The 20486-nt window shown below is 43.2% G+C and overlaps 1 protein-coding gene across 1 annotated transcript in view; it reads left to right on the forward strand.

Moving 5' to 3' along the window:
* Window positions 1-20486, forward strand: part of KIAA1217 (KIAA1217 ortholog) — a 315079-nt gene that overhangs the window by 195871 nt on the left and 98722 nt on the right. Inside the window, 2 exon segments of the mRNA XM_059660828.1 lie at window positions 13692-13890; window positions 19746-19839. Coding sequence (XP_059516811.1) covers window positions 13692-13890; window positions 19746-19839 — 293 coding nt within the window.

Raw genomic sequence — 20486 nt, forward strand, 5'->3', positions numbered from 1 at the left:
GGGAGCTTCAGTCCCAGCCTGAAAACAGCCATCATCCCCTCATCCAGGCTGGCCAGGCACCCCAGTGGGGACCCCACCCTGATCCGGGACACCCTTCAGGGCAAACCAGCCAGCCCCCACCCATGCACCAGGCCTCTATTCTATATGGTAAAAGGGTAATATCCCTCCCAGCACCGGGATCAGCGGAGCCGCGAGGTCTCCCGGCACCGGGATCAGCATGACAGGGGGCAGCGCCCAAACCCCCTGATTGCCCTGTGGCTCTGTGTGTGACAGGGGGCGGGGCCACAACCTCCCTATCAGCCCTGCTCTGTTCCTGACAGGGGAAGGCGCCCCAACACCCTGATCGGCCCTGCTCTGTGCCTGATGGGGGGAGCTCCCCAACCTCCTGATCGCCCTGCGGCTCTGTGTGTGACAGGGTGCGGCGCCCCAAACCCCCCACCCCACAGGCCCTGCTCTGTGTGTGACAGGTAGAGCCATAACCTCCCCATCGGCCCTGCCCTGAGTGTGAGAGTGGCGGCACCCCAACCCCCTGATCGGCCTTGCTCTGTGGGTGATAGAGGGTGGCACCCCAACCCCCTGATGGGCCCTGGTCTGTGCATGACAGGGGGGAGCTCCCCAACCCCCTGATCGGCCCTGCTCTGTGCGTGACAGGGGGCAGCGCCCCAACCCCCTAATTGGCCCTGCTCTGTGCATGACTGAGGGTGGCATCGCAACCTCCCGATCCGCCCTGCTCTGTGCATGACAGGGGGCAGCGCCCCAATTCCCCAATCGGCCCTGCTCTGAGCCCGATCAGGGGCTGCACCTAGGGATTAGGCCTGCCCTCTGCCACCCGGGAGCAGGCCTAAGCCAGCAGGTTGTTATCTCCCGAGGGGTCGCAGACTGCGAGAGGGCACAGGCCGGGCTGAGGGACCTCCCCTCCCCCCCCCCCCGAGTGCACAAATTGTTGTGCACCGGGCCTCTAGTATATATATAAACTAGAGGCCCAATGCACAAATTCATGCATGGGTGGGGTCCCTCGTGGTGGCCGGCGGGGATCGGGCTGAAACCCACAGTCAATGCTGCCTGCAGCTCCTACCTGCTGCCCCCGCTCATCCTGGCCCCACTGCACCTGCTGCAGGCTTGCACCCAACAGTCTCAATCGGGAGAGGCTCGCACTGCTGCAGCAGCACTCGCCAGCCATGAGCCCTGTGTCTGGCATCCTCCCAAGGGGAGTGGCCTGCGGAATTGGGCCGAAATCAGCTCTCCAACATCCCAAAGGGTCCCTGATTTCGAGAGGGTGCACGCCAGGCCAAAGGACCCTACTGGTGCACAATTGGGGCCGGGGAAGGGCCACGGGAGGGCTCCAGGGTGTGTCTGGCCCTGCCTCGCCTAGTCCTGATCGGGGCCAATTGGGACCGGCTGGCCAAGGTTAGCCAGCCAGGGAGGGACCACAGGAGGGATCCTGGGTGTGTGCGGCCCATCTCACTCAGTCCCGATCAGTCGGACCCCAGCAGCAAGCTAACCTACCAGTCGGAGCATAACCCCTAGTGGTCAGTGCATGTCATAGTGAGCAGTTGAGCCGCCTTAGCATATCAGTAGCATATTACCCTTTAATTGGTTGAACAGCTGACTGGTCACCAGAAGACCAGACACTTAGTATATTAGACTTTTGTTATATAGGATGCTTATCATCAAGGATGGCTTTTATTTTTTTGTAATTAGCATGACTGATGGTATAAAAGTATAAAGAAGTGCCTGTGTTCCCATTTACCCTGCAATTTCCCTTTGGAAAGTATTGGTGATCCTGAGTTTTGTTTACCAGAGGAGGAAAAAAAGCTCATCCTATGGACACCTCCCCATGTCTTCTTCTCCCAGCTTGAGAACCAAACAGGTTGTATCTTTTAAGTAGAATAATTTCTCCATAATATAGAAAATGAAAGAAATTCTGAACAATAAAATTCATAACACTGTATATCAGTGTGTCGTTTAAAATCTCCATGTAATTATATAAAAACTAGTATTTCATACTGAAAACTTTTCTAAAGATATATTCATTCATCCATAATAATTACTGGTTATTATCATTTAAAATACTAATAGTTTAGCAGAGAAGAAAATAAATTTCAGATTAACTCAGATGGTTTCTCACCAATATTTATAATCTCTGAACCTAAGTCTGCTAATAAGTGTGATTGAGAATATGCAGGATATATAATCTCCTAGTGGGGGTGGTTATGGACTTTGTTTGACTTAGAGCCAATCTTTCTGATTCTTTGAAAACATGCATTGAAAACTGTAAAAGGCATACTTTTCATATCTTTAAAAGGCCAGTTAATTTTTTTTCTGGGACCATGATTATTGTACTTTTATACTTTTGTTCTTATCTTTAAGAAAATATGCTTTCTTTTGTGGCCTTTACTCTTTGCTTTGTATGATAGAATTCCTACTCCAACTCTTATATCAAAAGCCAAGGAAAAGCTTCCAGATTTCCATGGCTACATCCAGGTTTTAAGCTCCTGGGAAAGAATTGGGTGCTCTGTGGAAGGGATGTTTTTTAGACAGCATTATTTTGGCATTCTTTCTTTAAAAATGATTTGTTGTTCAATTTTTTGAATGAAAAAGGTACAGAAAACATAATATAATAGACATTACCAAAATTAAACAGATATTTTCATCTGTTTAACACCTGAGAAGCAGCATAACACAATGGTTAAGATCATTAGCTGGGTATGTCACAAGTTACTTCTCTTTGCCTCAGTGTTTCTTATCTATAAAATGGGGATACTCATAGTAGCAACCACATAAAGAAGATTAAATGAGTTAATCAGCGGTTCTCAACCTTTGGGTCGCGACCCCTTTGGCAGTCCAACGACCCTTTCACAGGGGTCGTCTAAGACCATCCTGCATATCAGATATTTACATTACGATTCATAACAATAGCAACATTATAGTTATCAAGTAGCAACAAAAATAATTTTATGGTTGGGTCACAACATGAGGAACTGTATTTAAAGGGCCAGAAGGTTGAGAACCACTGGTTTAGATAGTGCCTGGCACATAGCAAATGCTATATAAGTTGTCACATTTTATAAAATGTATGTTTCTATAATTTCTTTGGATTTCTTACATTTTTAAAGAAAGAAAATGCTATAGAGCCCTATCTCCCTTCCTTCCCCCTCTTTCTCAGAGTCAAACACATGCTGAAGTTAGAGGTTATGATTGTCATGCAAATGTGCTTCTACTATATCTGCTGTATTCATAAAGAATATGTATTACTGTCTTGTGTGTCATAAAACTTTACATAAATGGGATCGTACTGCATAGATCCTTTTGTAACCTCTGTGTTCACTCAACTTTAAGGTTTAAGGTTTATCCATGTTGATGGATGTCGTTCTACTCCATTCCATTCATTTGAACGGCTGTTTACTATTCCATTATATGAATAAACCACTGAGAACAAATCAATGAGAAATGGAGTTGCAATAAGCATCCGGGACAAGTGCCCACACATGAGATTTTTTGTCTGTGATGGGTAATTTAAAAGAAGTAGCCAGGTAGTGGGATGCACATCTTCCACTTTTCCAGGCATCCCAAAGTGATTGTGCAAATTTCACTCCTACCAGCAAGGAATAACAGACTCCATTATCCCAAGGCCACATCAATACTTGAGGATATTAGATTTACTCATATTTGCCTATCTGATGGGTATAAAATAGTATGTCATTGTTTCCATTTTTTTTATTCCGATAATGACTAGTGAAGTTGGGCATTCTAACGTTTATTGGCTGCTGAGATTTCTTCCCTGTATCAGTTGCCTATTTATATCCATTTTTGGTTATTCATTATTGCTTATTTTCTATATTCTTATTGATTTATAAGTGTTCTTTAATTATTCTGAATACTAATCCTTAATAGATAGAGCATGTGAGCTATAAATATCTTCTCTCAAGATGTAGTTTTCTTCTTTACTTTGCTTACAATGTCTTATGCAGTACAAAATATTCATTTTAATGTAGTATGACTGTTTTGTCTATGGTTTATGATTTTTGTTTCTTTTCAAATTCTTTCCCTATACAATATGCTAGGAGACAGCACCATGTGTTTTGTTTTTGTTTTTGTTTTTAAAGTTTCATAATTTAGCTTCTCACATGTAGGTATTTAGCCCATCAGGAATTTATGTGTAAATGGTGTAAGGAAAGGATATATTTTTTACTTTTTTCATATGGAGACCAATTTTCCTGGCACTATTTATTGAACAGTCATTTCTCCCAGGATGTGTACCACCACTTTTGTCATATATCAAGCTTTCATAAAACCTGTGTGTTTTTTTTCTAGGTTCTCTATTTTGTTTCATAGTCTACTTGTTCTATCTCTTTGCCAAACCTACACTGTTTTAATAGTGTTGGTATTTGTTAGAGCATGTACTCCCTTCTAAATAGCCATATTATTGTTATAAGTGGTATTTTTAAGTGGTATTTTTATTAAACTATGTTTTCTATTTTTTTCTAGTACTGGGGTTACTGTTGAATCTATATATTGATTTTAAATCATTCAGTCGTATGGAATCCTTATTAGCTCTAGTTGTGTGTCTGCTGATTTCCTTGGATTCTCTGTTATATCATCAGAGAATAATCACTATTTTAATTATCCCTTATAATCTATATGCCTTTTACTTCTTTTTCTTGCATTAACTGTGCTAGCCAGGACTTCAGATGCAGCGATAACAAAAATTCTGTGTTTAAGGAGAATGCTTCTAATATTGCATCATTTAGCATTATGCTTTTTTGAGAGTTTTGATAGATTCCTTTTTCGAGTTAAGAAAGTTCTCTTTAATTCTTAAATGATTGTGTGTGTTTTTAAAGCATGAATTTATTTTGGGTCTTTCTTAACATTTTTCTGACATTATCAAGATTATTGTATAGTTTCTCTTATTATTGGAGAATATATTGGGACTAAACTTTCTAGTGTTAAACCGTCCTTGCATTCTTGAGGTAAACTCTTATTGTCATGATGTATTCTTTCATACATTGCTAGATTTGCTTTACTAGTATTTTATTCAGTGGTTTGCATTAAGTTTGAAGTCCTTTCTATTTCTACCTTTCTAATATTCAGCCTTACAAAGTGAGTTCATATTGCAATGTTTATTTAACCAATAGTTCACCTTAAGTATGAGAGAATTCAATTACAATTGTAGTATACCCACAGTCAGTTATAGTGCTTCTCACAACATTGTCTTATAATATTTTCTGCCTTACTTGTTGAGTAACCTTTAAGACTAAATTATTGACTCAGCTGATGTTGCAAGTTCTGTAGTGACTTTGTGTCATAGATTCTTTATAGACAATTTTCTGACAATCCATGTAAGAGGGCAGCAGGAGCCCTTGGGATGAATAGGATCACAGCAACAGAAATCAGCATCTTTGACACTCATGTCTTCAACATGGCTTGAGTTACAGAAGTCATCAACAGATTCTTCAAAGCATTTTTTAGAGAAATGCCTTGGGATGCTCACTTCAATAGTATCACTATTTCATTTGGTGAAACAAAGCAAGGTTCAGACCCCTGTAAATAAATAATTAACGTCCATACTGCATTTTATATTTCCAACTTGATATTCTGCTATTTAAAGAGGTCCCTCAAAATGGTCTAAGCTTCAGGCCCCACAAAACCTGCATTCATCACTGCCATCAAGGTGATTAATTTTTTTAAAATCTAGTTCCTTTTTGGGTTTTTTTTGGTATTTTGGTTTTTTTGTTGTTGTTTTTTTAGTTGCCATCAATAAGAAATTTACTTGTTTTTAAAAAAATAGCCGAAACCGGTTTGGCTCAGTGGATAGAGCGTCAGCCTGCAGACTGAAAGGTCCCAGGTTCAATTCCAGTCAAGGGCATGTACCTGGGTTGTGGGCACATCCCCAGTAGGAGATGTGCAGGAGGCAGCTGATCGATGTTTCTCTCTCATCGATGTTTCTAACTCTCTATCTCTCTCCCTTCCTCTCTGTAAAAAATCAATAAAATATATTTTAAAAAAAATACAAATGCTGGCATTGTCCAGAAAAATTTAACAGGTTTATTTGTATTGTTATAAAGTTGAACTGCTGAAACTTGTTCACTGAAACATTTGACTTGCATTAATTCTTTATGTCCCTGCCAAATACCTGATTTCTGTCCCCTCTTTTCAACTTGCAATCATATACTTAGGTACCTTTTGACCCCATGGGGAAAAAAAAACACACCTAACATTCAGAACTTTTTGTTTTATAACATACTTTGTCACTTAACAAATATATATTTTTTCATTGTCATATTCTTTTAGAATTCCTTTTAATAACAATGTAATGTTCCAATGAATATGTTTATAAAATGAATTGATTTATTAAATGAATCCCCTAATATTAAAACTCCCCCAAGTTATTCTTATAAGTGATGCTTTAGTAAGCATCCTAGTAAGTATCTCTTTGTGCATAAATGTATAGAATAAAAGTTACTGGCTCAAACCATATGTATATTTTGGGAAGTTTTGACACATATTGACAAATAGGCCTTCGGAGAAATGGTATCAATTTACTTTCCCAACAATGGTATGTGAGATATCTCATTTTCCCAACCCTTGTCAGCACTGTGTATTTTATTGTAAAAACATTTGCCAATTTCATAGGTGCAAAAAATATATCTTATTTTAATATTTATATTTTTCTTATTAAGTTGAAGACTGTTAGCTTCCATCAGAAAGTATTATAAGAGCTCTTTATATTTTTAAGGCATTAGCTATTTGCCATAATTGTAATACAAGTATTGATTGATATAATCTTGCATTGGATTTGGAGAAACTGCGGAATTTAGGTCATTTGGAATTGTCACCATCATCTGCCTATGGAAAATGCTGTTTAGGGGGATTGGAGAACGCATCCCAGGAGGCAAGCACATGTCGATTAGCATGGCTGCAGAATTGAATTCATTTCAATGAAAAGATATTTGAGCATCTACTCTGTAGCCAGGTCTCTACTATATAATACCATCTGGTGAATACAGCTAATAATAATGCAGAATTAAAAGCCATGCTTTCAATTTCAGTAAAACACAATGTAAGCACATGTGAGAAAAATTAATTCCTCAAATCTTAATGAAAAAGTGATGTAGGAGTGGTTGGGGAAGACTGCTCAGAGTGGGTCATGGGGGTGCCACGCAAAGAAGTGGTGGGAAAGTCACCTGAGCCAGTGAGAGGTCTGAACAACCACAGTGCTCTAGGAATGAGGCAGGCTGTGAGTGATAAGGCTGGAGCAGGAGGTTGAGGTCTGTATTAGTCCATTTAGGCTGCTATGGCAAATCACCATAGATCACCAACAGTGTATTCCTCACAGTTCCAGAGGCTGGGACATTCAACATCAAGGTGCCACCAGATCTGGTGACTGGGGAGACCATGGTTTGCAAATGGCTATCTTCTGGTTGCATCCCGGATGGAAAGAAAAAGAGAGCCCTGTGCCTCTTCCTATAAGGGCACTAATCCCATCATAAGGGCTCTACCCTCATGACCTAACTACTTCTTAGGACTTCACCTTGAAATACCATCACATTGGGGATTCGGGTTTTAACATGAATTTTGGAGAAACAAAAACATTCAGCGCACAGCAAGATCCCACTGTGAAAATCCTTGCATGTCATATTATGATAAAGAATATTTTGGAAGATGTCCCACATTCTGGAACTGTTCTGAGATTCAAAAGATTGTGAGGATGTGTGATGCAAGCGTGACCTGCCAAGTGCACTTTGTTTTTTGTAAAATTGTGACCAAGTACTCTTGGTGAAAAATGCACGTTGCCTCTGCAGAGCCATCGAGCTGGAGCACCCTTGAGTGTCCAGGCTTCTCAGAAGGGCTCCGTGTGGTGAGGTTCATTTCAACTCTCTTGCTTTCTGAGCTCTGTGCCTTCCTCACTTATCCCAGCATGTGTATTGTTTCTGTCTGACTGTGTGTCAGCATTTACTCCAGGCAACTTTAAGGAATCTTTGTTCCAAGCTGCCCCCATCACATCTCAATATCTTCAAGCAGATGGCCAAACTAAAATGTGAGGACAGCTAAGATCATCCAGACAGGAAGGTTTGAGGAAATGGATGTGACTAAATGCAGAAGTTCATTTAGGTTGTATGCTTCAAGAGAGAGATCATGGTCCTAACCGAAACATAAAAAGGCCCTTCAAAGTGAGAGGCAAACAAGTGTTTACTTGAGATCAGTAAGAATAATTATGCTGGAATCATTAATTCAGGCATAAGGCCAAATAATATTCCAGTAAGGAGGCAGAGTATGAGAAAGGGAAGGGGAATAATTACATCAATAGAAGGAAGGCCTTTTATCGGTGTAGATAACATGTGATATTAATTCTAAACAGTGTTTTAAATGTTCAGTTCAGTAGTTATCAGTCCAGTAGTCATCACAATTGCTTTCTTATTATCTTTGCAAATAGTTCTTAGGACACAAGGTGGCCTTAGGTCCAGTCCAATGATTATTTTGTCCTGTTTAAACAGCCCAAGAGTTGAGGTGTAGATATGTAAGGTAGTGCCTCTGGCCTGGCAGCTCCAGATTCATTTCTAAAAATGGCCCCATTTACATTATCCTATTTAATAAAAGAGTCATATGCAAATTAACTGTCGCTCCACAACAAAGATGGAGGCGCCCATAGCGGCCGGGGCAGGACGCTGGCGGCGTCACCCCAGCAACATGAGCCCAGCAGGCATTGCCACGGTGACCCGTGAGCCAGCAAGCATGGCCCACAGGCAGCACCCAGCAGGGCCTGCTTGCCCATTGCCGTGGTGTGGAGCAGGCAGGCCCTGCAGAGAGCAGAGAACCATGGGGAGCAGGCCCAAGCCATCAGTAGGGCATCCCCTGAGGGCTCCCAGATTGGAGAGGGTGCAGGTAGGGCTGAGGGATCTCCAACCCCCCTCCCCCCCCACAGTGCACGAATTTCATGCACTGGGCCTCTAGTTATTTATAATTGGTTCTGTGGATGGATGCAATTGGATATGTAAATTAGTTAAGTCATTTACTAGCTGTAGCTTTAGGTAAGGTACTGGGACCGTCTGAGCTTCCTTTTCCCAATCTGTGAAGTGGGGCTATAACATCGACCTGGAGAGAAGCTGTGCTGATTAAATGAAATACAGGAAGTCCTCACTTAACATCATTCATAGGTTCTACAACCTGAAGCAGAACGATGTATAATGAAACCAATTTTACCCTAGGCTAATTGATATAAACAAGAGTTAAGTTCATAGGGCATCTCATCAAAGTTGTTACTTAATGTTATTGAGAACCTGCTGTATGCGCATGCTGTTTCTGACACATAGCAGACATCCTATAAATTCATTTTCCTGTCTTCTTTCCTTCTTCATAAAGAACTAGTTTATGATCCAACTCCTTCCTCTGTGAATCCGGAGCAGCCAGCACGAACTCAGCGCTGGCTCTCATCACTGTGCCAGTAAAACGCCATCATATATTAAGAGCATTCCTTCTGAGTTTAAGCATTTCTAAATCCCTTTCCTGAATTGAGAAACCAAGCTGAATCAAGTGTAAAAAGACTATTCTCTGTTTATAAAGGCATCATTCCCCCATCTTTTCTGGGTTGTCATGATCTGTAACTGGACTTGTGTACCCAGCTGGCAGCTGCACCAGCCAGAACCTGAGGTAACCTTAGTGTAGGCCCGATTTTTTTTTTTTTTACTCAGAGCCTACAAATTCTATTTAAAGCACACACATGTACAGAATGCAGATGTGGGAATGAAAGCCAGGCTCTTTGGGGAAGTGAGGCCATGATATTTGACTGTAGTGAGGCCATAAGTGGCCCGTGGGCAGGGGCCTCGCCCAGCCATGGTTGGGGCCCTGACCTCAGGAATGGCTTTGGCCTTTTGACACGGCATAGCAATCACATGGGCAGCCACCACATCTCCCCTTTGGGACAGAAACGTTGCACGATCTGAGCTCAGAGGCTTGACAGATTTTTTCTGCAGTCTGAAGAATGTGTAACAGCATGGATATTCTGGAAAACTAACCCCATGAAGAAGCTGAGGATTAAAACTATGATGGGCAGAGAGGGGAAGTTGAGCTGCTCACACTGAATGGGAAGGACTGCTCCAGTCAAGGAAAGAGCCGCTTCAGAATGTAGTTCTAATGTGTATGCAAAGTGGGAAGGAGATCACGGGGCTGTTACATCATGTAGCCAAAGCTCTTATAGGTCAGCCAGACCCCAAATGAACATTCCTTTTGATGACTAATAAGTCATTCATCCATCCATTCATCCATTCACTTACTGAGAACCTACTGTGTAGTAAGTCATATTAGAGGTACTAAGAATACCACGGTGAACAAAAACATTTTTAAAAATTCCTGACTTTATGAAGCTTACATTTTAAAGGGAGAGACTGATGATAAACAGTAACAATAATTAAAATATGAATTATACAGGTGACCCTTGAAAGCAGTTTGAATTGTGTGAGTCCACCTATACGCAGATTTTTTTCAATAAATTCTGTAAATGTATTTTTTCCTTATGATTTTCTTAATAACATTTTCTTTTTCTCTAGCTTAGTTTAGCATATCAATATAGAATGTAATATTTATAACAATATGTGTTAATCAACTGTGTAGACAGGGTGAGGCAAAAGTAGTTTTACAACTATTCATATGGAAAATACAACTAAATAGTAATACAAGAATAAACTCTGTATTTCGCCTACTCACAGCTGTAAAACCACTTTTGCCCACTCTATTATCGCAAAGGCTTCTGGTCGACAGTAAGCTAGCAGTAGTTGCACTTTGGAGGAGTCAAAAGTTATACTCAGATTTTCAACTGTGTAGGGGTCAGCCCCTAACCCTGAATTGTTCAAGCATCAACTGTAGAGTGAAAAATGCTCAGGAACAGACAGGAAGCAAGGATGGGAGAATGAACTGTTGGGGAAAATGGGTGCTGAAATAGTGAATAAGGTGCCCAGGAAGGCCTCCCTGCGAAGCTGGCTTTAATACGTATCCAGTCGATGGTTTGGAAGGGTACAAACCTAATCCAAAGTGTTTCCTCCCTGGTTTCCTAGGCTGTTTCTCCATTGTCCTTGGTTCTGGTTGCTGTAGAGAAAGCTCTAGTGCCTTTCTGAGTCCTGACCCTCCTCTTGCGACTGTTCTCACACCCTCTGGGCTGGTGGGAACCCCTGATTCCCCTGCCATTTGGAATGTCTCAGTGACAGGCCTGAGTGTGTTGAGCTTTTCATGAATATTTTCAATCTCCAATCTCATGTCCTTCAGTTGTGGGTGGGGGAGGTCTAATAATCCTTTTTGTAAAACTTCTCCATTTTTACTGATTTCTTTTTATCCAAGTCTCCATTATTAGGTATTGGGATGCACTGAAGTAATTCTCTACTTTTCTTCTTGGTTTTCACCTTTCTCCCATCTAAAAGTCTTTTTACTACACTTTTAAGGTTTTTATCTACTTTTTCTTTTTCAATGAATGTGCTTAATTTCTGCTCTCATGGTTCCCAGAGTTCACTTTTGCTCTCCAAATATCCCCCTTTTCTTGGATTGTCTCATCCCTTCTGAGTTTCTGTTTTCTGTTTATTGCAGTCTTTTCTTTCACGTTAGAGGCTTTTATGAAATGTCTGATAATCCCGGGTAGCCTGCTAATCTCTGAGCGAGGCCGGGTGTCCTAACCGGAAGCTTTATCTATGGGCCAGGCTGCTTACCACCGTGGTGACCAAGCAGCCCGCACAGTTACCTAAAATTCTGTTGCTCTCTTCCCACAGGCCAGCCAGCGTTCCTGGGGGGCTCCTCCAGTCCCTGGCTGCGATGGCAGCCCTTTGCCAGGATGCTGTCAGAGGGCACTTCACCCACTGCCCCTGTGCCCATGAGCAGAATCTGGTTCAACCTCGTCAGTCTTCTGTGGATATGGGGAGTTGCTTGGCTGAGTGGGATAAAAAGGGAGATATGAACAGGTTGCTGTGCCATTAAAAAAAGGAAGTTCAATCAGGGCTCATGCTTTCCTGTCACTGTGCATTCCTGCCTTCCGAGTCTGGTGCTCATTTCCGGAGCTCCCCGGTGCCTGCGTTTTATGTGGAGTTCTCTCCTTGAAGACCTAGGTATCAGCTTTCTCTTGTCTGCTATTGTTTCCTCTCCTGTTCTGTTGATTCTTTAATGTTTGCTTTTTTATTCCTCATTGTCATTTTAATGGAATTTCAGAAGGAGAAAGAGATAAATGTGTTACACGAACGGCCATATTTAACCAGAAGTCATATTCTGTTCTCTTTTAAATCTCTCCTGCCAAGGATTATTCTAGTAGTAAGTAGTAGTCCCTCCTCAGTAGATTCTCACAATAGGATACAGATTGAATGTCAGAATCTCTGATTCCCCGGTTCGGTTATCTATTCCTGAGTAACACACGACCCTAAACATAGTGACTTAAAACAAACACAGTCATTTATTTGCTCATGATTCTGCAACTTGGGCCAGGCTCTCGATTCTGTTTCATATGACTTCTGTTTCGTGTGATGGGGGCAGTTCTCCCGGGAGGGAGGGATACCCCTACCAAGAGGGTTCACCCTCATGACTGGCTGGAGAACGGATGCTTAGTGGGGCCACCAGTCAGGGCTTCCATTCTTCTCCATGTGGCCTCCACACGTTTGCCTGGACTCCACGGAAGCGTGATTCTGTGAGGGAGAGCCCATGACCATGCTCAGCAATAGGACAAGCTCTAGTGTGCAAGCACTTGGCTAGCCTCCGTTTTGCATCACACTTGCTAATGTCCCATTGGCCAAAGAAAGTCACATGGCAAAGCTCAGACCGGATCTTGGAAGAAACGACACTGTATAAGAACATGGTTACTCTTATAGGCATGGTTCATTGGCAGCCACGTACCCTCTGGAACGCTGGAATTCTGTGATCCTGTGCTTGTTTTCATTTGTGCAACTGACTTGTTCCAGCTTCTTTCTAAGACATCAGGGTGCCACTTTTTCCTTATAGTTTCACATGGTGTAAACATTAAATAAGTATGTGTTAGATCGCAGAAATATTGTAACCTTGCCACTTAAAATGTTTCTGAATGGACTATAAAGACTTAAACTGTATATCTTACACATGGCTATACTGCAGGGGTCCTCAAACTATGGCCCGCGGGCCACATGCAAATACAAATATTGTATTTGTTCCCATTTTGTTTTTTTACTTCAAAATAAGATATGTGCAGTGTGCATAGAAATTTGTTCAAAGGTTTTTTTAAACTATAGTCCGGCCCTCCAACTGTCTGAGGGACAGTGAACTGGCCCCCTGTTTAAGAAGTTTGAGGACCCCTGCTATACTGAATGTGTTTTTAGTTAGTGAAAGACATGGGGCGGGGGTGGGGGGATCACCCTATGCTGTTAAATTCCTAAGTCTACCTTTCAAGGGGATTAAGTATTGGCTCTTGCTTTAGGCTGCCAGAGGTTCACTTTTTATTCTTTTGGTTTTAAAAAATTTTTTGAAAATTAGCCTCTTTAACACCTGCCCGGACTCCCAAAGAATAAAAATGGGTACTTTTTGAGATAACCAGAGAGTGCACTCCTTGGAAATTCCGAACATATATTTCTTATTGCATGCTTTCAAGCTTGTCCACAACATTTCCTGCACGTGGCCAGACAGAGGTGGCTTAGCTTGTGCTGCGTGTCCTGTGAGTCTTGGTCTGAGTGTGACCGCTGTCCTCCTTTTGCACGCAGGGGTTCTCTATCTCCAGTACGGAGATGAAACCAAGCAGCTCAGGATGCCCAACGAAATCACAAGTGCAGACACGATCCGGGCTCTCTTCGTAAGTGCCTTCCCACAGCAGCTCACCATGAAAATGCTGGAGTCGCCCAGTGTCGCCATTTACATCAAAGACGAGAGCAGAAATGTCTATTATGAACTAAATGATGTAAGGTAAGTAGTCACGCCGTGCGTGTGTGTGTGTGTGTGTGTGTGTGTGTGTGTGTGTGCCATACTTCGTTTAGCGTTGCTACAGTTTGTATTGAGTCCTACTTTCTTCGTGGCCCAGTGAAGAAAGTATTGCTCCTATCTGGCAGGCTTATCTCACCCAGGTGTGAACTCACTCGCTGGCTTTCCATCATTCACTTACAAAGAAGTGGTTTACAAAGGCAAGGGTGTCTAGACTTCTCCCACAGAGATCTTTGCGTGTTACGTCTGAAAAGAACTTAGGAAATGATCCAGTCCACCAGGTATCTAAGAGCTGTGGAAACTGAGGCCCAGGCGAGAGACCTGATCAAGGTTGTCAGAGCTGAAGACACTACTTCTGACAGGAACTTTCCCAACTTCTCAGCTGCTCTGCCCTCACAGACAAGCCTGAGGACATCTTAGGCAATGATCCCACTGAGTCATTCTTCACATGAGCCAGTCAGAATAAAAGCAGTGGGATCTGCTACTGTCCACAGGAAAAGAGGCTGAGACGTATTCTCCCTTCCCACTTGTTTCTTAAATAGTTGGGCCTTTACCAAAGGATCTCCTCCAGGTGGGCTTCTCCAGGGCGCCCAGTAGAATGTACTCTAAAGCGAGGCTCCCTGGACGCCTGCTACTGAGGCTCCACAGATGCCTGCTACTGCAGTGGATTAAAGCATCTTTATCGGCTGTGGTGGTGTTGTGTATAGAGCAGAAGGGACCCATCTAATCTGTCCCAGACAAACAGCCTGAGAAACAGGACTTAAATCAACACCCTTGAACAACAGTTTGAATTGCAGTTTGAATTGTTTAGGATAGCCTCTAAGCATTTTAGAAATTAAAAAATTATTTAGTGACTATTCCAGCCTTTTATGTTATGGTGCCAGACATTCAGATGCATAAAACTTAATGGACTTACTCAAGATCATGCAGCCAGTTCATGGCTACACTAATCAAAACCTGACTGTCCACATTCTTGGTCAACAATTTTTTATTCCCTCAGAACGTTTATTCCCTGCTCAGCTCATCTGGGCCACAACTTGAGTTTCTGAGTACTTGCCCTTTGGGGGATAGCAGGCTGACCTGTTTCTTCATTAGGAAATTAGTAGAAACCACTTTTTAAACGTGTGCCTTTAATGCATAATAAATGTAAACTGATAAATATCTAACAGTGATCGCAATGACATATTCAGGCAAGTGCCAAGTTGTATGAGCAATTGAGGGCTTTCAAAATTTGACACATGCCCTAAGGTAGAGAGTGCTGCATCGTTGCATAACCTTCCTGCTTTAAAAAAAAAAAAAAAAAAAAAACATGTTTAAATATTCATAGGTAACAGAAAATTCATGTTTGTTTTTTGAAATAAATTATTAACCAGGCTGTCACCAATAAAAGGAAATTTATAAAGCATAAACTTAAACATGAAGTAATCATGTTATGTTTAAAGAGTATGTTTGTGGTAATATAATCCCATGTAGAGTTTTTACATGGACGTGACATTTTACAACACTCCTCTTGAATTTCTGCATTTTGCAGTTAGAGGAATTGAAAGATATGGTAATAACAAATAAGCATGAAACTAGGGAAAGCCACTTTTGATTATGGAGCTCAAGACTGATGAGGTTATTATGAACAATTGGACCCACTGCCTCACAGCTCATGCAAGAATTTTTATATTACAACTAGAGGCCCGGTGCACAAAAATTTGTGCACTCGGGGGGGAGGGGGGTCCCTCAACCTGGCCTGTGCCCTCTCGCAGTCTGGGACCCCTCGGGAGATAACAACCTGCTGGCTTAGGCCTGCTCCCGGGTGGCAGAGGGCAGGCCCAATCCCTAGGTGCAGCCCCCGGTCGGGCTCAGAGCAGGGCCGATTGGGGAGTTGGGGCGCCGCCCCCTGTCATGCACAGAGCAGAGCGATCAGGAGGTTGTGATGCCATCCTCAGTCACGCTCAGGGTAGGGCTGATTGGGGGGTTCGGGCACCGTCCCCTGTCACACTAAAGGCAGGGTCGATGGGGAGGTTGCGGGGCCACCCCCTGTCACTCACAGAGCAGGGCCAATCAGGGGGTTGGGGCATTGCCTCCTGTCACTCACAGAGCAGGGCCCATCAGGAGGGTTGGGGCTCTGTACCCTGTCACGCACAGAGCAGGGCCAGTCAGGGGGTTGGGGCGCTATCCCCTGTCACGCACAGAGCAGGGCCCATAAGGGGGTTGGGGCGCCGCCCTCTATCACCCACAGAGCAGGGCCGATCAGGGGGTTGGGGTGCCGCCACTCTCACACTCAGGGCAGGGCCAATGGGGAGGTTATGGCTCTACCCCGTCACACACAGACCAGGGCCCATGGGGGGGGGGGGCGGAGGGGGGCGCCGCACCCTGTCACACACAGAGCAGGGCCGATCAGGGGTTTGGGGCACCGCACCCTGTCACACACAGAGCCGCAGGGCGATCAGGAGGTTGGGGAGCTCCCCCCTATCAGGCACTGAGCAGGGCTGATCAGGGGGTTGGGGCGCCTTCCCCTGTCACAAACAGAGCAGGGTGGATAGGGAGGTTGTGGCCCCGCCCCCTGTCACACACAGAGCCGCAGGGCAATCAGGGGGTTTGGGCACTGCCCCCTGTCACGCTGATCCCGGTGCTGGGAAGCCTCGCGGCTCCGCTGATCCCGGTGCTAGGAGGCATATTACCCTTTTACACTATAGGGTAGAGGCCTGGTGCATGGGTGGGGGCCGGCTGGTTTGCCCTGAAGGGTGTCCTGGATCAGGGTGGGGGTCCCCACTGGGGTGCCTGGCCAGCCTGGGTGAGGGGATGATGGCTGTTTGCAGCTGGTCACACATCCTTCAGGGTGGGGGTCCCCACTGGGGTGCCTGGCCAGCCTGGGTGAGGGGATGATGGCTGTTTGCAGCTGGTCACACACCCTTCAGGGTGGGGGTCCCCACTGGGGCTGTTTTCAGGTTGGGGGTGACTGAAGCTCCCAACCGCTCCTTTTTTTCTTTTCTTTTTTTTTTATTCTGGGCCAGCTTTAGTTTTGAGGCTTGGCTCCAGCTCTTAGGCCTCCGCTGCTGAAAGTAGGTTTCTGGCCTTTGCTTACAATGTTGCGATCCTGCTGGCTGAAGCCCGGCAGGTTTCTGGGGTTTTGTTTAGCTTCTATATTTGTTACATAGTTGCTTAGAGTTGCAGCTCAGAGGCCTGCAGCCGCAGGCGGGGAACGTTGGAGCCCTTTGTCACTGAAGCAAGCAAGCCTCATATTAGTTTCAAGCTGCCTGGTTGCAGGCCACCATCTTGGCTGGCAGTTAATTTGCATATTGCCCTGATTAGCCAATGGGAAGGGTAGTGGTCATATGCCATTTACCATGTTTCTCTTTTATTAGATAGGACTAGAGCCCCGGGGATCAGGCTGAAACACTCTCCAACATCCTTCAAGGCGTCCCAAATTCTGAGAGGGCACAGGCCAGGCTGAGGGACCCCACCAGTGCATGATCGGGACCGGGGAGGGACCACTGGAGGGCTCCAGGGGATGTCCAGCCCATCTCGCCCAGCTCCGATTGGCTGGACCGCAGCAGCAAGCTAACCTACCGGTCGGAGCATCTGTCCCCTGGTGGTCATTGTGAGTCGTAGTGACTGGTTGAATAGTCAGACACTTAGCATATTAGACTTTTATTATATAAGATGAGGCCCAATATTCTAGAGCATTCCCCAAGTCTCAGAGTACTACTAATACTTCCTTTAAGCATTCTGAGGGGGTGTCATTTCATAGTCACAAAGAGGGAAGTGGGAGGGAAGACAAAAAGGAAAGGTCCCCCAACTTTCCAAATTAAGATGATCCTTTTTCAGGCAAATTCAAGCAAGTGCTTGAGAGAAGTGATCATTTCTAACATTGATAATTTTCAGTTAATATGTTTATATTTGCAAAAATGATGATCTTGTTTATCCTCATGCTGCAGTGAAATAGCCTGATTTTTTAAAATCTCATTTTAAAAATGTTTAATTCTGAAGTCATTTGTCTACATTTTACTTTTTAGTGTTTTGATTTACTTATAAAAATGGATCTAAAAATGTGGAGAAAATGCATATGTATATATATATATATATATATATATATATATATATATATATATATATCCTTTCCAAATAATTATTCTATTTCTTTGCTTTTATGCATAAAATGCTTCAAGTATATCTTATCTGAATGATCAAATAAATTCTCAACATTACTGTTATATAAAACCTCTTTCCCCTCCCCCAAAAAAATGTACCATGTGGATTTTAAATGAAGACAATGGCTTTCATCCGAACCCAGAGACAAATTTCATTTTACTTTCTTCAGTATTTTTTGAAGTGAGAATATATTTGTTACAAGTTTGGCTGTTTCATCATTGTGTTGGGTTCTCCATATTTTCCTTAGGGAAATGCCACAGTGAGTTCAGGTTCAAATGCTGTGTTGTAAATGTTGCCATGGTAAATGCAATCTGGGCCTTTGGTGTTGGTTCATCTTGGATGAACATGTTTCTAAATTAATTATAAACCAAGGTACTTTAAATACCTTTAGAATCACACCAGGTTTTTTTTTTCGTGGCTCAAGTATGTTTTTCGGTTTCTCCACATCGTTATTGTGACTTTTCCCTGAAGCTACAGGGTGAATTCCTTTAGTGAATCCCCACATTCTCACCTTCTGTGAACTCCCCCTTCAGAGTAACCTAGCCCCTTAATAACAAGGACCGCACACTCCCCCCTAAGCTGACTTCAAATGAGCTACTTGAAACCTGGAGCCATGGTGCAAGCTTGGGCTAGTCACTGCTTCAAAGCAATTACTGATGGGTATTTAAAAGAGGGAAGCAAGACTAGTCCAAGAATTCTCCACTCCGTTTAAAACAAAAACATAACCCAGTAATCCCAGTGATTGCGATCAGCCCACGAAACGTGTGGCTGCACCTGGAGGAAAGGAATGTGTCCTCCTGCAACATCGTCCCCCTTACCCCCATCCCACCCCACCCCCTGCGCTGGCCCTGGAAGGAATCACCGTGCAGGCAAGGCTGACAGGGCCTTGGGTGGCCCTTCTGCTGACGAAATCTGAATATGAAGGGAAAAGGACTTCGTAGACAACTCATATGGTCTTAAATAATGTTAAGGTAGGAACTGAGAAAAGGTGTGGGACTTCTGTTCTTTGCTGGGGTGTGACTGACTCCCAGCTCTAAATGCTGGGTTCAGGAGGAGAGAGAGACGGTGGAAGAATTGATCTGCAGCTATTCCTTTTCAATTCCCTGTGCATCCACTCATTCAACTTGTTTGTAGAAAAGTATTTTTTAAAATCCACTGTGGAAGGAAAAAAAAGGCATTGTACAGATACTGGTTTTGATCTTTGTGGTACTTTTTGGGGGGCTGCAAATAGATTTTCTTTTCCTTGCTGAAACTGTTTGAAGGGGGAAAAGCATTTTTTGTTTGTGTGCATTCATGTGATAAGCAGAAAAATGGGTGTTTGGGTAAAGTAAGCAATTAAATATTTAAATATTAACCAAATCTCTTGGAACATGTTGTAGATATCAGAGCTTTACTGTTTCTTCAAGTGTTACCTTTCTGTGCTCAATATCTTAAGAAATTTCATGCCACCCTCTATCAATGGGTGGAAAACTACACAGAGAGAACAAAAAAGAAAAAAAAAGGGAAGAAAAACTGAAGTCATTTTTATTTTCCTTATTTATTTTTTCCTATTCTATGGTAAAAGAACTTTTGTCTGGTTGCTTGTGGACAACAGCTGGCTTGTCTGCTGCTGTCTTTTACCTGATTCCTATGGGCAAAGAAAATGGCCAAAGTAAGGCTCCTTTCGTCTGCCATAGTTACTGATTTTTTTGTTCCAGGAACATTCAGGACAGATCGCTCCTCAAAGTGTACAACAAGGATCCTGCACATGCATTCAATCACACGCCAAAAACTTTGAACGGAGACATGCGGGTAAGTGTTCCTGTTCTATTTTTAATTTTATTTGGTGGGTTAAACCATCTCTTCTTCTGGTATGTGCTCCTGATGAAATCACACCCCACCACCAGGTTTTGGGTGTTCTCACCACTCATTTGGTCTGACGACTCATTTGTTTTCTTGGTAGAGAAATATTTTCTGGTCATTTGGGGCAAAGGGACTGAAACAGGGCCTCACACAGACTCATTCCTCTTAGGCATGGAGTTTAGTGATGTCCTCACCCCAAGAGGATCCTGAAAAATCTTTACATAAATGAGTTCTTGATCCATAGTACCTTAACTTACTCAGAGGATCTCTTGCTATTTTTTTCCAATTAAAATAAAGCTAGCATACAAACAGCAATGAAAAAGAATACCCCATAAATAATCGAATGTAAAATCTTTTAATGTTCTTACATCAGCTATCCCAAGTCTTAGCACGCTAATTAAATTATTCACCTTCTAATTCAGGACTGTTTGCTGTTGCTGTGTATTAAATATTATCAAATCTTATCTGAATTGATTGAGGGCATAGTACAAAAAACTACATGGTTTGGGAGCTAAAATTCTTTCCATTTAGATCATCTCAGATTATCCAAACATTCACAGCACACAGAGGTATTTTGGAGGGGAAAAAAAGAGCAG

Source organism: Myotis daubentonii, chromosome 1 (genome assembly GCF_963259705.1).
Source record: "Myotis daubentonii chromosome 1, mMyoDau2.1, whole genome shotgun sequence".
In the NCBI taxonomy this organism is placed as follows: domain Eukaryota; kingdom Metazoa; phylum Chordata; class Mammalia; order Chiroptera; family Vespertilionidae; genus Myotis; species Myotis daubentonii.